Source organism: Pelophylax lessonae (genome assembly GCF_965119305.1).
Source record: "Pelophylax lessonae genome assembly, chromosome: 10".
Taxonomy (NCBI): domain Eukaryota; kingdom Metazoa; phylum Chordata; class Amphibia; order Anura; family Ranidae; genus Pelophylax; species Pelophylax lessonae.
The window spans coordinates 96,339,289-96,352,329 of record NC_138777.1 but is presented as its reverse complement, the minus strand read 5'-3'; the positions used below and the strand labels follow the sequence as shown (position 1 = coordinate 96,352,329).

The 13,041-nt window shown below is 42.3% G+C and overlaps 1 protein-coding gene across 4 annotated transcripts in view; it reads right to left on the bottom strand.

Annotated features, from left to right (window-relative positions):
• The window catches only part of EPS8L2 (EPS8 signaling adaptor L2), a 247,565-nt gene that overhangs the window by 28,616 nt on the left and 205,908 nt on the right, over window positions 1-13,041 (bottom strand). For 3 of the 4 annotated variants that reach the window (XM_082271163.1, XM_082271162.1, XM_082271164.1), the window contains exons 11-15: window positions 11,143-11,231; window positions 8,732-8,806; window positions 8,303-8,451; window positions 5,433-5,583; window positions 2,905-2,940 (exon numbers count right to left, since the gene is read on the bottom strand). In XM_082271163.1, the coding sequence (XP_082127289.1) occupies window positions 2,905-2,940; window positions 5,433-5,583; window positions 8,303-8,451; window positions 8,732-8,806; window positions 11,143-11,231 (500 nt within the window). The remainder of the gene's footprint in view (window positions 1-2,904; window positions 2,941-5,432; window positions 5,584-8,302; window positions 8,452-8,731; window positions 8,807-11,142; window positions 11,232-13,041) is intronic. The other variant, XM_082271165.1, reaches the window with a different exon arrangement.

Below are 13,041 nucleotides of genomic sequence, written 5' to 3'. Positions count from 1 at the left end.
TGAGATTTTGTTTTAATGTTTTTATGTCTATTTTTAATGAATAAAATATGGATGCTTTTCCTAAGTTGGGCTGGTGTATTCTGTGTCATTTAGGCCACTTTCACACTTATGCGACTTGTCCTGCGACTTGAGACTGCAAAGTCGCATTACAAGTCGTACTCCATGATTTCCAATGAGTACCGTTCACATCTGTGCAGTTTCAAGTGGCAACAACTTCAAAGCAGTCCCTGCACTACTTTGGTCTGACTTTGATGCGTTTTGGGGTCCATAGACATAGGCATTGCTTCATGTCCAGTATAAAATCGTGGCAAAATCACAACAAAATTGCTGTAAAATTGCGTGACTTTTAGGTCTCACAAGTGTGAAACGCGCCTTACTGGGATACTACACTATCGAAGTTTATTCCTCTTTTTTCCTGAGCACTTTCTGGAGTTACTCCCATTGGAGATGGTATGCTAGTAAGGCTCCATTCACACTTGTGCGACTTGTCATGCAACCCTGGACATCAGAGTTGCACGACATGTCGTTTCCTATGTTATCCAATGATACCAATTCATATATGCGCAACTTAAAGTTACAGCAACTTCAAAGTAGTTTATGCACTACTTTGGTCCGCCTTTAATGCAACTTGAGGGCCATAGACTTCAATTTTAACCCTCAGAAGTTGCATGAGGCCCCTTTCACACTTGTGCGACTTGTCCTGCGATTTGGGACTGCAAAGTCACATGACACGTCGTACGCCATGATTTCCAATGAGTACCGTTCATATCTGTGCGACTTCAAAGTAGTCCCTGCACTACTTTGGTCTGACTTTAATGCATTTTGAGGTCCATAGACCTCAATATTACACGGGCATTGCTTCAAGTCCAGTCAAATTCACGGCAAAAAATCAGCTCTAAAAACGCCCAACAAGACAAATCCCATTCATTTCAATGGCCCCTGTTCACATCTGAGCATTCTGTCACCTTAAGCAAAATGCATGTCGTTCAAAAAAGTACATGAGCTTCTTCTTTGGCAGATTACAGATTATTTTTTTTCATTGGTCGCTTGTCATACTAAAAACGCCTGCACAAAAACGCCTGCACAAAAACGCCTGTGAGGCTCGGTTCACACTTATGCGATGCGGGAAGGCTGCGAATTCGCAGCCTGTTCCCGCATCGCAAACGCACCCCCGGCAGTTCACACTGCCATATGCGATACGCTGGGGGTGTCAATGTAATCTTAACGACACCCCCAGTTTGATCGCATATCGCAGTGCGATCTTGCAGTTCGCACAGGATCGGATCGCACAAGTGTGAACCGCTGTGCGATCCGATCCTGATGCGGCTGCAAAAAAGGGTCCTGTGCATCTTTGCTGCGGGTGCGGTGCCAATTTAGCCATACAAAGTGTATGGCTAAACTCGCACCGCACAGCCGATCGCATGTAATGAAGGAGCAGTGTGATTACATGTGATCGCCGCAGCCGCATCAGTGTGAACCGGCACTAAAACACCTTTAAAACTCCCGAAAAAAACGCCTGAAAAATGCCTGTATAAATAGCAACGCCTAGATGTGAACATAGTAAAAGGTCGCACAAGTGTGAAAGAACCTGAAAGTCATACCTGAATGTTATACAATGCAACTATTGTGCAACAGTTGTCCATTAAAACTGGTCAAAGCCAAAGTCATATCCAAGTTGCACTGAACCAAAGTTGCATCAAAGTTGCACTCTAAAGTCGGCGCAACTTTGGAGTCATACAAGTGTGAAAGGGGACTAAGGAGGATATACCAGTAAGAAGGATTTAATAAGAGGACCATTATCTGGTGTGCGAGACATGCTGTGTTGGCCCATATGTGGGTCTTGTATTATCAAAATGCATCCAATTCGCACATGTGTGAACCTAGCCTTACAGGAGCATATACAGCGATAAAAACTGTTCTAATCCTTTACCACTCTATCTAAAGCTAAAAAAAATGCTTTTAGTTATACTTTAGACCTTTTTCACACCTGAGTGTTTTTCAGCTCGTAAAACGCTACTCTGAAGACTCAAAACGCCCAACTAGCAAAATCCCATTCATTTTAATGGCCCCTATTCACATCTGAGAGTTTTGTCATCTGAAGCAAAAAGCATGAAAGTCAAAAAAGTACATGAGCTTTTTTTTGGGCAGATTACAAGCGTTTTTGTTAGATGTCAATGCCTACCTGCAAAAAAACGCCTGAAAAACACCCAAAAAAAAAGCCTGAAAAATGCCTAAAAAAGCATGAAAAAGGCCCAAAAAATGGCCTGAAAACGATAAGCTCAGGTGTGAATGGGGCCTTATACCCAACCCTCAGTGTGTTTTACTGCTGTGCTAGCAGTCCACATTTCCAGAAGTATATACAAGACTCACCCAAGCTCTACCACCATATAAATGATGTGAAGACAGAGTGCCGGTGCTCAGGCCAACAAACTCGGTGCTTCTTCTTAAAAGATCCTTTTTTGATGCACAACAGCAAATACAATGTCCATAGATGCTAATGCGTTTCGGCCTTGGCCTTCCTCAATGCTATGAGGAAGGCTGAGGCCGAAACGCGTTAGCATCTATGGACATTGTATTTGCTGTTGTGCATCAATAAAGGATCTTTTAAGAAGAAGCACAGAGTTGCCGGCTTTTTGTTGGATTTATTAACATTTCCAGAAGTGTATGTGCTACAAATGTTCTTAGGTGTAGTGCAATGTCAGTAGAATGTCATTAGCTGGTGTTAAAATATAACACAAACATGCATACAAGCACAAAAACACTAACCAAGTACCCCTCTATCATGCCTAAAGATAGTTTATAGGCTGATATAATGAGGGTACACTTTAAACAGCATTTTCCCCAACCGGCACTAGTAATGAAACATTTGCTGAGATTCCTAGGGACACAGGAGGTGCCACTTACATTTCTAGGTCCATGGTTTTCTACTGGTTTGGGTGGCTGCAACACAGGTATTAATTGTTGTTAGTAATATTAGTATTATTAGGAAATGATAAGGTGATTATACATAAATAGTGACATACAATTTTTTATATACAGAGAGCATTTTCTTAAAAGGAAAGAGAATATGCCAGTCTCTTCACATCATAGATATAGAGGGATGTGGTTAGTTAGGGTGGATTAGGCCCTTCTTGTAGGAGGAACAAGTTAGTACAGGTAACAGAAGGCTTACAGTATCTTGGCAGAATTTTAATATACAGGAATTGTACTAGCATGTAAAAGCCACAGTGCCAAAGAAAGCATATAGGTCCATTTAAGATCAAGTTCAGTAACAGGTATCATCAATGAGAAGAATGACACTTAGACTATAAAACATAATAACAGGCTCAATTCACCAAAATAAATAAATTATTCAATCCATTTATGAATTAATCTCATGACATTTTGATTTAGAAACAGATGTCGGTTTTGCCTGCTGAAAGCCTTATTTTCTCATGAATTGTTATTTTAAAAGTTTTTTTTTTCATGACAACTATAAAAGGCTACTTTTTCTGCTCCACCTATATCATAAATGCTGTAATTTATAGCATAATATGCCTGTGGTATAATAATAAAATGTCACCTTGGTTTGTATCCTTCATATAATCGAGCTATATGTAGAGCAGTCAAGCGAACAACAAAGACAAGCGCCGTCTGAGTGTAGTAAGTAGATTAAAAGCAGGATTTATTGTGCTAAAATTAGCAACTCACAAGAAGGCAGTGGTAAAATACCCATCAACCATCTGCCACTATCAGGGCAGGGGTGTAACTACAGGGGTTGCAATTGCAACCGGGCCCCATGTTCCAGGGGCCTGTGAGACTCCCCTGTACACCTGGATAGGAGGGGCGGTGGGGGCAGCATGTAGAGACATCACTGTCCTCCTTTTTTCTCCCGTAGCTGCAGGAGGAAAATAGAGGAGATTGGTTCCTCTGTTTGGTGCCCCCGCTGCTCCTCCTATCCAGTTTACTTGTGTTCTGCTGCCTCTGGGCCCCTGTGTGCTCCCCTGTACCCCCCTCCTCCACTGTGCTGCCAGCTTCCTCCCTCCCCTCTCCTGGCTGGCTGCTGCAGGGGATGTGTCACAATAGAGAACCAGGAAGGGGTCAGTAAATATGTAATTTACCAGCTCCCTCCTTTTCTGAATGGACAGAGTCATAGTCAGTGACATTGTAAAATAAAATAAAATGATAAAAAATATTACAATTAAAATCCAAAAAATAAAAACTTCTGACACAAGTGGGTGAACTTCCGGGATCGCAAAGGTCACACCTGCGACCGGGCCCTGGCATTCCACCACCGTGGGGAGGCCCCAAGATAGCAGGAAGGGGGCCCACTGCAGAACTTGTGACAGGGTCCCGCTGCTGGACCGTAATATAGGGCCCCGCAATGAGAGTAAAGGGCCCCAGGATCAGTGGGAAGAGCCCCAGGCTTGAAGGGAAGGGACCCAGCCAGGGGTCTGGGGGGCCCTACATGATTTCTTGCACTAAGAGCCGGTTCACACTTCTGCGTGTGCCGGGTTCGCATGTCATGTCGGAGCGCACTGCTCCGACATGACATGCGATCAGCTGTGCGGTGCGAGTTTAGCCATACAGTTTGTATGGCTAAATTCGCATCGCACCCGCAGCAAAGACGCACAGGAGGCATTTTTGCTGCCGCATCAGGATCGGATCGCACAGCGGTTCACACTTGTGCTATCCGATCCTGTGCGAACTGCACGATCGCACTGCGATATGCGATCAAACTGGGGGTGTCGTTAAGATTACATTGACACCCCCAGCGGATCGCATATGGCAGTGTGAACTGCCGGGGGTGCGTGTGCGATGCGGGAACAGGCTGCGAATTCGCAGCCTTCCCGCATCGCAATAGTGTGAACCGAGCCTAAAGGTTCTAGTTACGCCTCTGTATCAGGGCATCAGGTATGAAGATGGAAGGCACAGCAAAGGGTTCCCGCATGACGTCCTCAGCTGGATTACCAAAAGCTTCCAGGAGCAGCTGGGGAGGCGGATGTGATGTCACTCTTGATGCAGCATGGGCATGGTGACGTGTTTGCAGAGTATGCGTTCTCCTTTGTAAGCCTGAGGAAGGAGCATGAATGCTCCTCAAACACAGACGCCTGATAGGGGCGGATGGTTGATGAGCATTTTACTACTGCTTTCTTGTGAGTTGCTAATTTTCTTTTTAAATTTCATGCAATAACTCATGCTTTTAATCCACTTACTACACTCAGCTGGCTCTTGTCTTTGTTTATTTGTCTGTGTTCATATTATAGAGTTGGCTTTTAGCTCTAAGAACAGGCTACCTGGATTGTATGTTAACCCATTATTCACTGACTTTTAATGGACTAATTATAGATTCCTTTTTATGGACCTTCAGACACATCTGTAGTTTTTTTTTTTAGGTATTTTCCACCTGCACCATATTATTTCTTTCCTCCTATATGTAGAACAGTGCTTACCTCTTCTTGGATCTTAGGTTTAAAAGACTCTGGTGGATGTCCTAAATCCAGCTCCCAAGGAGCTCCCTGGAAAATGTCTGGAGGAGGTATCCAACCATTGTTAAATTTTGGAATATACTGAGGAATCAGAGGCTCTCTTGGCCATTCCGCCCTAGAATGAAAAGTGTGCTTCTTTGTTAGTTGTCCAGGACTAGAAATCTCGTACAATTTAATACATCTTTAATATATTGTATTATTCTATATTTTTTTGCACAGAGCTCACTTCATCTGATAAAGGTCACATTCTAAAATCATCATTTCACAGTTACAAACACACAAACACACTATGTCAACTGTGGACACTGATTAATCCACTAGTATGTTGTATGTTTTTAGATCAAGGGGAGGTATATTATAACATCCAAAGGAAAAACCCTTAACTCTGTGCAGATAGAGTCCCATATAAGATTATTAGGACCCCCACGCTGTACGACACAGGGAGCTGTTCAATTAGCAATAATGCTAAGAATATAACTTTCAGAATTGGTGGTTTGGAGTCAGGTTTCCACAAAAATTGCGTTCCATGATAGAAATTTGATTTCAAAGAACATTAACATGGACAGGACAGGAGACATGGAGTGTCTTTTCTATGTACAATCAGCACAATAGAACTATGTATTGGTACGATGCAGCTTTCCAAATTTTTAAGTGAATTAAATCTACCAGTGAACGGCGATAGTGAATATTTATCTCTTTAACCACTTAAGCCCCGGAGGATTTGGCTGCTAAAAGACCAGGGGGTTTTTTGCGATTTTTTACTGCGTGACTTTGACGGACAATTGCGCGGTCGTGCGACGCTGTACCTAAACGAATTTCACGCCCTTTTTTTCCCACAAACAGAGCTTTCTTTTGGTGGTATTTGATCACCTGTGCGGTTTTTGGATCATGCGCTATAAACAAAAAAAGAGCGTAATTTTTGCAAAAATAACAATATTTTTCACTTTTTTTTTTATATGAAATTCCCCCCCAAAAAAATGTAAAAATCAAAATTTTTTTACATTTTCGGCCAAATTGTTTTACGCTACATATGTTTGGTAAAAAAATCGCAAAAAGCGTATTTTGATTGGTTTGCGCAAAAGTTATCACGTTTACTAACAAAGGGAAAGATTTTTGTCATTTTTGGTGTTTTTTTTTTAACGAGTAATGGCGGCGATCTGCGATTTTTTTTGCGGTACTGCGCATTGCGGCGGACAGATCGGACCCTTGACTGACATTTTTTACACTTTTGGGGGTACCAGTGACATTACTGCAGTAATCAGTGCTATATATATGCACTGTTACTGCAAAAATGACACTGGCAGGGAAGGGGTTAACTTTATTGGACAGGGAGGGGTTAAGTGTGTCCTAGGGGCGTGTTTCTAACTGTGCAGGGACATGGCTATTGGTGGAAAAAGCAAAGATCAACGGTTCTACATAGTAGAACCGTCTGATCTTCATTTTTACACCAGGGAGAATGACTGGCGGCTTGTTTACATAAGCCGCTCCGCCTTTCTCCCTTCAAAGGAGCGATCGTAGTGTGACCGGCGGACATCGAGTCCGCCGGACACACGCACTGACTTGTCTGTGAACGAGCCGCGGCGGGTGCGCGCCTCGGCGCGCGCCCGCAATAGGCTCGCAAGTCAGTGACAGGCGAGTGACGTATCCATACGTCACTCTGCCTGGCCGGGGCTGACCGCCGCAGTATATAGTCGTGCGGCGGTCGGCAACCGGTTAAACGCTTGAGACCTTTGTAATGCTGTGATCAACCACTCAGGAATATTTTTAGTTAAGCATTGTTTATCATGCGCTGAATGTGCCTTTGCCTGCTTCATGAGTTAACATTTTGATGGACTGTCCTTGCAATCATTGTCTCTGATGTGTATGGTGATTTGCTCTACCTGGCATGCAGTATTGTCTGTATCTTCTGCTGTGCAAATTCAATAAGCGTTCTTTGGAAAAAAAAATGAATAAGGGCTCTTTCACACACTCCGCTCCGTTGGCGGACTCTGTTTATCTAAGCGGGGAATTGATCCGCCGATCCCCGCTGAGCAGGAGGATGACAGCTGTGTCTCCGTGCTGTGTGTGGAGACACAGCTGTCAGAGCCCCATACATCTCTATGGGGGAATCGGATGGGAATGGATCGTCGGTCCGTTCTCATCCTATCCCGTCTCCGCTGACATCTGATGACCCATAGGGATGCATGGGGGGACCGTTCAGATCCGCCAAAAAAACTGACAGGCGGATCTGAATGGTCCGCCTGTAGAAAGGGGGCTTAATCTACCAGTAACATGGAAAGGTTCACCTGGGTGATGCCTAAAAATGAACAAAGGTAAGATAAGCATACCTCCTAACTTTTTGAGATAAAAACGAGGGACACCAATTAGCAAAAGCATGTAGGCATAGGGCACACACCCCTACCACGTCCCCTTAAAGGAAAATTATACAAAAAAAAAAAAAAAGAGGATTAGTTAAACCCACAGGTGCTTTTTTTTTTACCACTACTATCGCTTTTTACCAGTTTCGAAATTTACAAATTCATAATTTGAGAAATGGGATGAAATGTTTAGCAGTAGAAAAACCTTTTTTGAAACATACAAAGTGCATTTGTTCTTTGTTCCGAATCAGGGACAGTCCCTCAAACTCAGGGAAAGTTGGGAGCTATGATATAGGAGTTGCATCATTGTTTTGTTCCTTGAAACATAAAGATATAACCTGCTGGAGAATCCCCTCTATATAAAAAAAGTAATCAGTTATGTTTCTTGCATTGCTACACCATCTTGACAGAGGCCAGTTCTCCAAAAATCCTGAGCATTAGATCTGCATCAAACTTTTATTTTCCTTTTTTACCTACCTTGATTTGGTCCATCGTTCTCCCAGAACTTCCCACGTATGCATTTCTTTTGGGGTGAGATGCCCCCTCAGAAAATCTGTAGCGTCTTTGGAAAGGAGAGGACAGGTGATTGATCTTCCCAACTCTGGACCTCCTGAGCTATGAATTATCTGTAGGAAGTAACACAAATAAACTGTACAGTACGTGCACAGGTAGATATAACCAGCTGGCTCAAACGTGCACAGGTAGATATAGCCAGGTGGCTCAAAAGAAGCAGTAAAAAATCCTGCAAATGCATTTTTATTTATAATACACCTATACCCTTTGCTAGACCCATCTGCTTCTAATCTGACACATTGAATAACATGATGACAACTATTTTGCTATTATAAGCTACATGAAGTATGTTTTTTTACAGACAGGGTGACACAAATCTAAACATTAGCTCACCAGCTCCAGTGGCCCAAAGAGAAAATGGATAAGCTCTGCAGCACTAGGATTCTGGATATGTTTTTTCAACTTTGCCTGAAAAGACACATTATGCAAACAAATGAGTATAGAATTTAGGGGATATTTTAAGAAGTCAAAAGCAAGCATTGATTAATATCAAACACTGATAAGAACAAGGCTTCTGGCCTTGAACATGTCAATCTAGGGTCACCTTGAAGGAGAACTGCTGCATCTTCAAATAAAGCGGGCAATCTGAGGTATGACATCTTGTATAGATGCCCGTGTGAAAATCAATTATTTGTATTTATTTAAGAAAAGATTGGGAACATGCTAAAGGGATATGATCAGTTGTCCTTGGAAAACCTTGGAATGGCTCAATGATAGATGTTGACCAGGCAGCGATGAATGGCTAAATATGAGGGACCTCTGAGCTGAAATGTTTAGTGTATTGACCCCTACTTTATAAGCGATAATAAAATGATGACGATAAAAATAAAATACAAACAGGAATATTATAATAAACATGATAATATGCAAATTAATCAGTTCAAGTATGTAGTACAGGAAATGATGTCAGATTCTTGTCTGCAAACCCATAAACCCAAAAAATGTATATATACAATACATAACATTTTCTGTATGCATATATCTTATCTAATCTGATATTTACTATTAATATATTTTTACAAAAGATGGCAGTGACCAGGGATGAGCAAAAATTAGAGTTTTCATTACCCTGCAATGTTGGCAAATAGGGGATTTCGGCAAAGTTTGCCATTTTGGCAAAATACATTGAAAGATAAACTGGTTCAATAGGGTTTAAATGGCTTGCACAGAGCTCCCTTAAAAACAGCCTCTTCAAAAAAACGTGGATTGTTTTTATTTTCAATCAAATTTTGTCTAAGCAGTTTAAAGAGAAAAATTATGAGCTCTGTAATTTCTCTGCAAAATAATTTTATTAAACTACTTTGCTCGTCCCTAGCAGTGAGCAGGAGGGATAACTACTTTCTTCTAGAATTTACAATTGGATAGATCAAGACTCTTTTTTTCTAAGTCAGGGAATATAGGTATTGTTTGCATGTACACAGGACCCCTCTGCCTACTCAAAGGGGGGGGGGGGGAAGGGGCTGGAAGTAGAGCGGGCAGGGACTCCCAAATGTGTTAATCCCCGCTGTAAAGCTATTTTTGAAAAAAAACTTCTCTGGGTCGGTGTTTTGTGGGGGGCGGGGGACAAAAAGTGGACTATTTAATCTCTTTCGGGTTTAGGCGGATTTATTCACAGCAGCACTCCCGGCCAGCCCCAGTGTATTGCTTTAGAAGATTATCACTGTATCAATGCAATCGTGTAGAGTGCTGCTGCGGAATAATCCGCCTAAACCCGAAAGTGATTAAATAGTTCACTTTCTGTTCCCAGGCCCCCACTGAACACAGGGGACCTGGAGAAGTTTTTTTCAAATAGTTGCACAGTGGGGATTAGCACAGGACAGATTTTGGAAGTCCCCACCCATTGTACCTTCAGGTCCCCCCCTCTTCTCCCCTGAGTTCCCCCCAGCCCTAGTTGCCCAGCTCGGTGCCCAGAAGGAAGAGATAGGACCAGATGGATTGCTGCCTGATAGCTGTGCATAACCATTGACATCATTTCCTGGGTAGTGGTGGAACGCACGTGGGCCGGAGCTAGTGGTAAGTGAGAGCGGGTCCATATCTTACCAGAGCTTGATTGTCAAGGGGCAGAGTGCAGGCTTATGGAGCTGGTGCCAGTCTGGGCACTTTTAAATGTAAGCACAACTACTGCAGAGTTGTTTTTTACATTTTTAATCTATTAAATGGTGTTGCACAATCACTTTGTCATTTGTTTTTTTATGCCATTTACTTTCCATTGTCTGAGTCCATATCTCTTGTATATACAAAAAGGCAAAAGTGGTCCCTGTGACCTGGGGGCTCAGTGAGTGCATTTATAAACTTGCACATGGTGGAGCACTGAATACATTGGAAGAAGAGCACTCATATTGCACAGCACGGGTTTTTTTATTAATATTTTTTGTCACATATTGTTTTCCTATAATAATTGATTTTGATACACATATATGTGCTAGTGATCTAGGTCACAGTTTTCTTTATTTTTAGGTATTTGTCACATGTGTTGTAGCATATGTATTTGCATTTTTATTTTATTTTATTTTTTTGAACACTTAACATTAGGCTGTTGCTTATGTAGCATATACAAGCATTTATTGACATTTCACATTTTATTTGTATTTTGTATATAACAGCACCTTACTTTACCAGAATAAGAATATTTGATTTGTGTGCACTACTTAAAAGGGGCAGCAGTTATTTGATATATTTGAAAACGTAATTGGGGTTGGCGCCTTCTGCATGTACTAGTTACACATATTTAGGTGTATTCTTACCAAGAGATTAATAGCCAACTTGATCTTCTGATAGCAGTCGATGAATTCCAGCTCATTAGGTGGCCGAGACCGTAATGTCAGGACTCCCTCTGTGATTTGAAATAGCAAAAACGATTGTTATGTTTTTCAGACATTTCCAAAATGCAGATGCACATAAAACAAAAATGCTGCTTTCCCAAGGAAATATAACATGCAAAGACATGATTATAAATAATTTTCTAATTCAGTCAAAGAGGGTGATTTATTAAGGGAGAACTTTAACGTGAACCCCACTTTAAAATGGTCAAAAACTGGGGGAGCTCTAACAAGCTAAAAAAAAAACTACAACAATTCGTTCTTAAGCTGTGGTTGGCTCCATACCTTCCTGCACATCACTTTTGGTCAGTGAGGCTGCCCATGGTATTGATGACAAATAATAATGTATTGAAGGAAAAAGGGGTGGTAATTAGGATGACCCCAGAAACTGAAGTCGTTATTTGCTCCTCCGGTTTTTAAGACTCTCTGCAATTTAGTGTATGTGGCCATTACATGTCTACTAATAATTTATTACTTTGATGTAAACACATGTTAACCACTTAAGCCCCGGAGGATTTGGCTGCTAAACGACCAGAGGGTATTTTGCGATTCGGCACTGCGTGACTTTAACGGACAATTGCGCGGTCGTGCGACGCTGTACCTAAACGAATTTGGCGTCCTTTTTTACCCACAAACAGAGCTTTCTTTTGGCGGTATTTGATCACCTGTGCGATTTTTTGATCACGCGCTATAAACAAAAAAAGAGCGTAAATTTTGCAAAAATAGCAATATTTTTCCCTTTTTTTTATATGAAATTCCCCCAAAAAAAAATTTAAAAATCAAAATTTTTTAATTTTTTCGGCCAATTTGTTTTATGCTACCTATGTTTGGTAAAAAAAATCGCAAAAAGCGTATTTTGATTGGTTTGCGCAAAAGTTATTGCGTTTACTAACAAAGGGAAAGATTTTTGTCATTTTTGTTGTTTTTTTTTTTAACGCGTAATGGCGGCGATCTGCGATTTTTTTTGCGGTACTGCGACATTGCGGCGGAAAGATCGGACCCTTGACTGACATTTTTGACACTTTTGGGGTTACCAGTGACATTTCTACAGTAATCAGTGCTATATATATGCACTGTTACTGTAAAAATACACTGGTAGTGAAGGGGTTAACTTTATTTGAGAGGGAGGGGCTGTGTGTGTCCCTAGGGGCGTGATTCTAACTGTGATTGGCTGTGGCTTCAACTGTATGCAGAGTGATCAATGGATCTACATAGTAGATCCATGTGATCAGCTCTCATACAGAGAGGAGAATGACAGGCAGCTTGTTTACACAAGCTGCCTGACTTTCTCCCTCTCCCCCGCCGATCGCAGAGTGGCCGGCGGCGATCGGGTCCGCCGGTCACACGCGCGGGGGGGTCCGTGACCACGCGGGAGCGGGAGCGCGCCTCCGGCGGCGCGCGCTCGCTCCCTAAACCCTCACAGGCGAGCGACGTAGACCTACGTCACTTTGCCTGTGAGGGGCTGACCGCCGCCGTAGATAGTCGTGTGGCGGTCGGCAAGTGGTTAAAGGGTTCATTTTAACTCTTGATGATGTAGGCCTGGGTGACTGGGTATTTTAGGTGATTGTAAAGTCTTGTTTGTTTTTTTTTTTTTAAATAACAAACATGTTATACTTTCCTGGTCTGTGCAGTTGGTTTTGCACAGAGTGGCCCGGATCCTCCTCTTCTCACGTCGCTCTTCTATGCTCCTGGCCCCTCCCTCCTGTTGAGTGGCCCCACAGCAAGCAGCTTGCTCTGGGGGCACCCGAGCTGAGTCACAGATCCCTATGTCTATTCAGGCACGGAGCCGCAACCTCTCCTGATTGGTTGACTGACTTTGATTAA